The sequence below is a fragment of the Ricinus communis genome, chromosome 8, assembly GCF_019578655.1.
Source record: "Ricinus communis isolate WT05 ecotype wild-type chromosome 8, ASM1957865v1, whole genome shotgun sequence".
Taxonomy (NCBI): Eukaryota; Viridiplantae; Streptophyta; class Magnoliopsida; order Malpighiales; family Euphorbiaceae; genus Ricinus; species Ricinus communis.
In genome coordinates this window covers 25195443-25205006 of record NC_063263.1, presented here as the reverse complement: position 1 = coordinate 25205006, position 9564 = coordinate 25195443, and the positions used below count along the sequence as shown (strand labels likewise).

At 31.3% G+C, this 9564-nt stretch overlaps 1 protein-coding gene across 2 annotated transcripts; it reads right to left on the bottom strand.

The window, feature by feature from the left end:
* Window positions 1–599: 599 nt before the first annotated feature.
* On the bottom strand, window positions 600–7567 carry LOC8281052 (J domain-containing protein spf31). 2 transcript variants are annotated; one of them, XM_015715892.3, is made up of 9 exons: window positions 7389–7567; window positions 6409–6505; window positions 6243–6303; window positions 4414–4491; window positions 2886–2959; window positions 2193–2306; window positions 1995–2102; window positions 1070–1108; window positions 600–968 (listed from the first exon to the last, which is right to left on the bottom strand). In XM_015715892.3, the coding sequence occupies exons 1-9, from the start codon at window positions 7487–7489 to the stop codon at window positions 882–884; spliced, it is 759 nt and encodes a 252-aa protein (XP_015571378.2). In that variant the 5' UTR covers window positions 7490–7567; the 3' UTR covers window positions 600–881. The 2 variants fall into 2 exon arrangements, with proteins under 2 accessions (XP_015571378.2, XP_002513734.2); XM_002513688.4 differs by having other exon boundaries at window positions 6409–6499; window positions 7389–7565.
* Between the last annotated feature and the right edge of the window lie 1997 nt (window positions 7568–9564).

Below are 9564 nucleotides of genomic sequence, written 5' to 3'. Positions count from 1 at the left end.
AGAGATAGTTAAATCATTGTCGATGAATACTCTTTAATGATGAATTTTTTTTTTTTACGATTTTTAATAATAAATCTCTTTCTATCTTAAAAAATATATATATATATTAAAATTATCAAATAATGAAACCACATTATACTTTTTTTTTTTTCAACTAATCCTAAATAATAACTTTTCCTGTTAAAAAAACTCTTAACCACTTATTCTTTAAAAAAAATTGCCAGAATTCAACTCATTTAAATCAATTCGCATGTTTGGAGAGCCCGGAGTGGCTAGAATTCAATCCTTTGGACTTGGAGAAAAGAAGGCAATTTGACAAAAAGGAAAAAGAAAAAGAAATTACGCCAAACAACATTACATGATTTTGTAACTCAGCACATTGTTCATTCCAAACGAGGGTTAAGTGAGGTATACTTGGTTCCTCTTGTCATGAATAGTTATCATTACTTCTTAATAATAATAATAATAATAATAATAATAAAATAATAATAATAAGAATAAGAAAAAGAAGATATTACAAAGGGAGAAAAATAAAAAATTAGAAAACTAATACAATAAGGCATGATTTATCTTTTTCTTTTTCTGAAAAAACTAGAAAATTGATGAGAAAGCTAAAAGAATAAGAATGGTAATTGTCAGTTAACAGGTCCACAGCCACTATCATCTAAAACACATCAGTAAATACATTATATATCTGCTTTAATTCACTAAACATGGCACAAGAAAAAGAACCAAGTCCCTTGTCAAATGTATTAGTCCTTTTACTACCAAGAGTCCAGGACATATACTAGTACAATTTGAAAGCTGCACGCCAAGCCTTCTTTGAATAAGGAACACTCGGTTGCCAATGTCATAGCCCTCAAGAGACCAAAACAATATGATTAAGCTCTCTTTACAGGCCTTTGAACATAAGATTTGTTAGGGTCCTCAGTCTTTAGTTTTGGTGGTCGAATTTCGCCCTTTTTACCCTGCAGAGCGTAAATTATTTTGTGAACAATATTTCTTTTTCTGCTCTTGTTGAAAAAACCATCATTACTAATATCGAACCCAAAATCACTATATAGCTCACCTTTTTCCCAGTCTTCATGAAATCTCTCCAGCTTGAAACCTGGTGATCAAGTGGAAAAGACATGAGAGGGTTGAAATTTGAAAAGAAAATAACAGTAATATGCTTATGCTTGAAGAATTGTTTCTTTCTTATCGGGACCGTGCTCAAGGATAGGAGCCGCTTCCTTGTCTTCCACAGCTCATAACTCTCAAAGCAAGCACGGATAACTATTTGTAATTATGTTTTCATGCATTCCACCCAGTAAGAGAATTTTCTTGCAGCATAAAAAAGAGGCTTTGAGAGAGGCAGAGAAAAGAGAGAGATAGTGATGCATATTTACAGTTTAAGGCAGTCACATATTTATTATGAGAAAGGTTCCCTAGCATCAATTTTCTCCATTAAAATTATGGACCTCATGGACAGGTATTGATCAATATGAATAGCCATGAGTCATTTAAATCCCATGACCAGAATCCACCACATCTAATTCAAGATTCCAAGCAGGAAGAGGGTCCTGAGAATCATGGTACAGAAATCAAAATGAAGAAAATGAATTTCTTTTCCCTGAATATAAACAAAAGAGAAACAGAATTCAAACTATAAATTTCACGTAGGACACCTGAAAGATTCAGATTCAAGTGGATACAGACCAAGAAATTCACGACGACATAGAATTAGAGCCAAATGGAATTCTAGATTAACAACTTCAGCCTCTCTCTGATAAGGCAAACCAAAATGCCTTCAAAGTTATGTTACACTGAATAGCTTTCTTCAGAAAAAATTACATTACATGACATGCAGATACACTACACCATATTAGTTGGAAACCTAGAATCTAGGAGATGTTGATTTTTAGATATCACCAGACAGAATCACACATTTAATAAACAATTTAAAGTAGTGAGGCACATTAACTGAGAATAATCTGTAACAGGCAAAAACATACCCTTTGTTCTCTTGTTCCTTCCCATTGCTCCTCATGTTCACGCTTTCTCTTCCAAATCTCTTTTTGTTCTTCTTCATCCTTCTTTAGTCTACCTTCCTCTTCTGATATCTAAAATACAAAAAGATATAGACACCATCAGTTTGCAATTTTAATTAGAACACCTAGCAAACAAGGACAACGATTAAACTTCCGGCATACCCTCATTTGCATTTTCCTCCTGCGCCATTCTTGTTCAGTTAATAGTTCTCGAACCTTTAATTTGAGCTCCCGCTGAAACTCCTCGGACCTTTCATACAGTTGATCATATTTTCCCTAGTTCACAGCCAAAAGACAATGAACTTAGTTTCTTTACGTAGAAGCTTATATTAAGTACAGGCAACTTCAATTCCTTGGACAAGCAAACTGTGTAGTGGACCAACCAATTTGCATACTGAGCTACCATAGTGTGCCCTTTTGAAACAAAATATAGGAAAATACAAGAAAGTTTAAGGCCAGGCTTCAATTCAAAAGGCCACAAGAGGGTGATTCAACTACTCAAGTAACTATCGCAACAATGTGAAGGAATATACAAACTTCTCACCATCAAAATATACGAAAAATGTCAAATAAAAATTTGTTTAAAAAATCACGCAAATGATATTAACGGCTCCTCTACAAATATGACTAGAAAAGATATTATCAATTCATGTAGATCTCAAGTGCAACAAATAGTAATAGTAATCAATCAGGAATTAACAACTATTGAAAAGAAGTTTGAGGAAGAAAGAAGCATGATAATAGAATGAGAGAAATGTACTAACACTCAAATGAATCTCAAGATCATTGCAGTATAAGAGATAGAGGTAGATCTACATGATATGATACATGGACTGTTTCATCAAGGACTAATACCTCATCAACCAATGACTTTATTTTAGAGGCTGTATCTTTCTTCAACTGCTTCTTCCTCTTTGCTAGAAGTTCTTCTGCAGTAAATATTACTCTAAATATGAGTTCTTTTCTTATATATATATACATAACATAGAGTGGGGGAGTTGGGGGCAGGATGAGGACAGGCAAATTTATTGAAAAGGACTTATAATTAGTATCATTAAAATTTTTAGATTTGCTCTTTTACTAATTTGATGTAAATGAATTCGTAAATAAAATTATAGATTAAATATAAGTACAAATATTAGTGTTTTAAAAGTATGACTTGGTTACTTCTTTTCAATAATTAAATTGATTAAACTGGTGAATTGTCGATGCTCTTGCTTTTCTCACATGCTTATTAAGTAAATGTTCCCTCTTGAGTAAATTCACATGGATGTTTAGTTTCAATAATAGACCCCTTTTTTTTTTTTCCAACTGTTGCTTGGTATTATATATATATATATATATATATTGTAATTATGATATGTGTTTCTTTGTCTTCTAAGAAAAAATTTTGGAATGCATATGTTGGAACATCTTTAACTTCTATTAAATGAATCAATTTTAATGTTAATTATACATCATGAATGGGTTTATCCAGTAAATAAAGTACATTTTATAAAATACATATTTTGAATTATACATTGAATAAAAATAAAAATAAAAGAAAAATCTCCAGTAAAAGAAAGGGTGAAAATAAAAACAAATAATAATATTTATTGACAAAATTAGTGATGAGTTCAATTTCTAAAAGAAACATATAAAAGAAAAATAACTCCACTTTTTAAAGAAGAAATTAAGAATATAATTAAGCTACCTAATTTGAATAAAAAATATCGGATACATGGTGGGTTAGAATTACTGCATAATGGGTTCGAACCATAAACAAATAAATCCATTCAAAAAGTTAAATTTAAACAGATTGAACTTTTCTTTTCAAAAAGAAAATGAAACAGATTGAACTGTAATTTAAATTGTGTTATATTTTTAACAATAAAAATATTCACAATTCCAAATTTCTTATTACTTTAGCTTTCATTATATAAACAAAAACAAGTCCAACTATCAATGTCCACGTTGAATGCATGTGGATTAAAATTAGTATATCTAAAGAAGATTGAAAAGTTATAGCGGCTGAAATTCAAAAAGAAGTGAAAGGCAAATGAACAATGCATGCATACATAACTTTGTGTGAGATTTTATTATACTATAATACATTTTTCAATTTAATAATTACAAATTAAAGATACTGATAATAATTAGATATTAATGCTTCAAAATTTCAAAATTAAACCTCTTCCTTTAATATTGTCACAGTAATTAAAAAGAAAACCCAAATATAACCTAATTGTTATAAATTATCTGTCATGCTATACCTATATTGATAAGGAAAATGTTTACAGTGAAAAACAAAAAGTTCGACACGGTCTTTTAATTTCAAGAGAACTATGAATTTAAACAACTCACACATCATTCACTGAAGATGGGGAAATCATTTTGAACTTACCTTTCGCTGCAACAACTTGGCTAAGAAGATAATCTCTTTCTTGTTGATCAAGTAGTAGCTGCTGGGCTTTTGCCAATGCTGCTCATGAGTGAACAATCTAATGTTAGTGAAGAAATCAATTTACTTCCGCAGGAAATATATTAGAATTACGTCTCTGCCTCTAATGTTAACTTACTGATGCCATCATTATTCTTCATCACTAAACCAACAATAAATTGAATTAAAAGACCACCCAATAAACATAACATCAAACAAGAGCCCAGATATATTACACAAATTTGCGAAGTTTATTTTGGCGGATTTCTTTGCAAAGTTCGATTCTACATTTATGATTTTGTTCCAGCTCCTGATAAGTTTCAAGACATTAATTTCACTATCAATAGAGAAACAGGTGCTATTTTGCGAAAGGGAAAATAACCAAAGAAATTCTAAACTATATGACTTTTATCAAAACTATAAACACTGGCCATGAATTTTCATATTGATAGTTCTAATTTCTCTCGGTAACCATGTCCCCTTAATTTAATACTTTTTACATTGACTAGAACAAATTAAAGCTAACTCTGGTTCTTCAAAACAGATACAAATTGCTTGCCCTTAAATGTCCTTTGTATTTATATATATATATATATATATTTTGCGCTTTCTGTTTCATCCATTTTACTCATTAGGTGCGGTGATCCAACCATAAAAATATCTCAAATCAACAAACGTATCCTAGCTCTTTAATCACACTAAAGTTTTTATAGAGACACCTTCCAAAATCCCTAGATTCAAAGCACCATAGGAAAACCATAAAGTGGAATGTGTCTTCCATACAACTGCATAGGCAATAATTGGTCCTTCATTGTCTTAAGCCCACTAACAATGCCCACTCTTCCTTTCATGCCTCCATATCGCTCATATGACATCCCATCCGTATAAGATGAATACTTTATATATAGGGATATTAAATATGTTTAGGAAATGAATTATTAATGTGACTGAATGCTCCTTGAGTATGCTGAATCAATTTATAAATAATAATAAAAAAACCATTGTTTTTATCTTCTTCTTCTTCATTATTTATCTATTTAATATTTTATTTTTCTCACATTAGCCATTAATTAATGCATGTGAACAATATTTATCATACATTTGCTTGCCAATATGAGCTTCCCTTAGGTACTTATCTAACAATTTTTTTCCAGCCCTAAATTGCCACTTAACAAGCCCTTTGAGGAGGTGAGTAGCTCATAAAACAACTTAAGTTCAACAGCTTCATCGCAAAATATGCATAACATATTCTGCCTTTTAAGGTATCAGCCAGGACTTTAACATGATGTTAGATTTTTTGAATTAGGATAGTCAAGCATTAGATAAAGATAAGAAGTCCAAGACCTTAAAATGCAACACTACCGATTTCTCCTTTAATGCTCAGAACTTACCACTTGAATCATTCCCCAACTGCTTAAAACAACATAGAAGGACAAAGGAAGGAAGGAGCAAAATGAATGCTAGCTATCCTTAAAGTTCTAATAAAAGGCCTCAAGGTATTGCATTTTAAATAAATGAGAGATAGTATGCAGTAATTAACAAATGTCTTTGATCCAACCAATGCATTGATATGCGGACTCTTTTTGAGCCATAGGAATAGCTTTTAATAACTTCATCCATTATATCTTATATCCCCACAATCACCTTGATTTCCTCAAGGCATTGGCAAACAATTACTAAGCTAGTCCTTATACCTTTTCATTTCATTATTGTTATTTCTTTTACTTGCAAAAGAAAATAAAATCCTCATAATATAAGAGTGGCAATCATGTTGTCTACAAAGATAAACTTACCACCAAATGCATCTTTTGCTTGTGGATGCTTGCACTTGTCAGGGTGAACCAGCAAAGATAACTTCAGAAATTAGACAAAGAACGTGTCAATAAGTTGCAAAATAATGAGGTAAGCCATAAGTATAAAGAAAGTTGATTTAATTGCTCTTTTTGGGGACAAAGATACCTTACGATATTGCTTCTTCACATCCTCTAGAGATGCATCAAATGGTAGATTTAGATACTCAAATGGATTCAACTTGAAGCATGAAAGAATCCTATAACTTTCCATATGATCAATTAGAAGAGAATAGAATAACACTTGTCCACAATGAGCTAAGTAATAAAGAATCTTAAGTATTAAAACAAATCTCAAAAACAAAAGAAAAACATAGAAAAGAAAAAACAATTGATCAAGCGCAGCACAGGAAAGTAAACAAGCACTTTTCATTGAAATTTTGGTCCTAACCAAAGCTAAGGTAGTGAAATTGATCAAAATAAAGAATGAGGGCGGATATATCAGCAAGTAATAAAAAAAATGCCAAAGAAACTGTCGCTCTAGAAGAATAATAAAGCATTTAATCTCAAGCAAAATTGGGCACAAGGATTTTATCCCCTTTCTTTTTTAGCATTAAGGTATGCTTGTTTCTCAGCAATGAATCAGCTTTCCCATGTTTAAAACATCTTATAATCAGACGCAGAGTCTATCAAATAAGTTGATTATCTCTTTCTCCCATTTTCTTCTTTTTCCTTTTTCATTCATATTCTGTTCCTTAATTTCTAGTAAAACACTTGCACAAATTTTTCCTCCTTCCTGCTCCATCCTGTTCATAGTTCATAGCCCTAACTTAAGTACCATAATTGGGATCGGCCAAAAACATATAAATTCGTTGGGAGGGAAAATAATAAATTCCTCACATCAATATACATAAAAATCCAATCACTATGAGGTTGCAGCACATATATAGCCGCAGCATAATTAAAACAAAATTCCAGGAATTACTTGAACATGTAATGCCATAAATAATTCCCATCAATCACAGAGCAATAAAAGTTCCTAAGCGTATGGATTTCAAGAAATGATATATTTTACCAGTACAGTACCACTATACGAAGTTGGGATTAAAAAGAAAAAGAATGGTTCTTTTAAAGTGCAGAGAGAGAAACCTGGCAACTTCGTTGTCTCTCTCGACTTCGCTAACTTCAGCGAAGAAGCTTTTGAGAAGCAAATCGTCGTCTGTGGTTGTGGATGATGTTCTGTCTCCCATTTTTCGCTCTCGATTTTGCTTCTTGTGCTCTGCTTTTGGCACCAGAAGGGGTTCTTAAATTACCAGTCCCTATGAAAACCATTCGGTCTAAAATATAGCCCGGGCGATGAACCGAGTTGACTCGACCAACTCAACAGTAATATCGATTTTATTGGTATATAATAATACGTGTTGCTATAAAAGTTATTATGCATCTATAATGTGTAACTTTTATATAGTAGTATTTTATATCAGAATAATTTCAATATAATTACAAAAATTTAATTTTAATTTAGATTAATTATAAATAAAAATAAATTTTATATTGTATAGTTATAATTTTTTAAATGTCATTTTAAAAAATATATATTATATGCTATGTTTTGTTTTATAATATTATTATTCTGTCTAATCAAGTTATTTGTATGATATAGCAAGATACTGACTTGTTTTATCTGTAGTTATTATCTGTTTATATCATATTTTTTCAATCTAATAAATAAATAATTGAGACCTAAAAATTAATAAAATCTAACTAAAAATTAAGTTCGATTTGTGGAAGTTATTAATTAAGGGATTTAATTAAAATAATTATTTTAATTTTATCATGTGGTTTAGTGATTATTTAAAAGGTAGAGCGAGGAAACGAAGATTCAAATAGGAAGTTATTTGAAATTCCTCCATAGAAGTCACTTAAGATTTTGGCTCATGGTGCTCGTGCTTCCAAGGATAAGGACTCACGGTTGTTCACTTCAAGTGTTTGGTTTATCATTCTGCATTAATGCTATGTGGTAGTTACGAAAATGCAAGGAATAGAAAGGGAAAAAGAGGACGTGAGAAAAAAAAAACAACTAAGAACATAGAAAAAAAAAATCAAACAAATTTAAGCAAATAAACTCGATCTGTATTTTACTTTACAATCAAGCTTTTATATAATTTGAATATTCAAGCAATATTATTCCAGAAATTTGCATTCATATTTATAATCATTCATAATCCATTTTCGTAGCGCATTTTAACAAATTATGGCTGAAAAATATTTGGAAACCCATAATTGTATCAAGAAAGAAGTTAGAAGCATAAAATTTATGACAGTTCATGTACCATACACGTGGCATGCCCAATGCAATTCGCACGCAACATAATTTGGCACACATAGTGGGACACTTTTCTATAGTGACCCCAAAAATAAGAAATAATAATGATAAAGAGACTATGAAGTCTCAGGATATGAAATCTCTGTTCTGCAGAAGTAGTTAGAGAGAAATATGGTGCTCAAGGCACATCTCAGCATTATGAAACGCTACCACCTACTATAATAGGTATTGACAGACCACCTACTGCCAATATACTTGGAGGCCTAGGTATTAATGTGTCTGATCTTTTTGTTAATCCTTTGCTAGAAGTTTTAATACGTTCTAAAGAAACTCAAAATATGCATCTTAAAATTATGCAAGGCATAAGTGAAAAGTTAACTAATAGTCGTCCTATTAGACATATGAGTAAGAATTAAAATGTCAATGCTAGGGAGAACATACCCAAGAAGAATTTGGAGGGTAATTTTCTATTAAAAGTGATAGAATTCCTAAGAATAATTTGGAGATTACTAGTATAGTTGAACCTTAAGCCTTCCAGGCCGAAAATAAAGAAAGGAAGATGGGTGGCAAACCCAAATGGTTGTTATAATGACAGGCCATATTTGCCTCACCAAATATCGGTCAATCAACTTACTAGGTACGAAATGGAAGGTCAAGGTTTTGAATAGGGCCAATCTTCCAACAGTTACTCAATATGGGAATCCGTTGAATCAACTTTCTCAGTAACAAAGACAAATACCAATAAATATAGAGGATGTAAGATATGTAATGCAAGAGTTGCATGGTCCTAGTTTAAGACAAACAGGCCAACCAAAATTCATAAGCCTTACCCAAATACTATTACCATTGACAATCTTTACCCTAGATGTTATAGGATTCCTAGCTATTCCACCTTAAAACATATTGTCAAATTTATTATTCAATGTGATGAATTGGTCAATTTAGTGTTAATTTTAAGTTGAGGCTTTTTTCTAAATATTTAACAGGAACAATCATCAC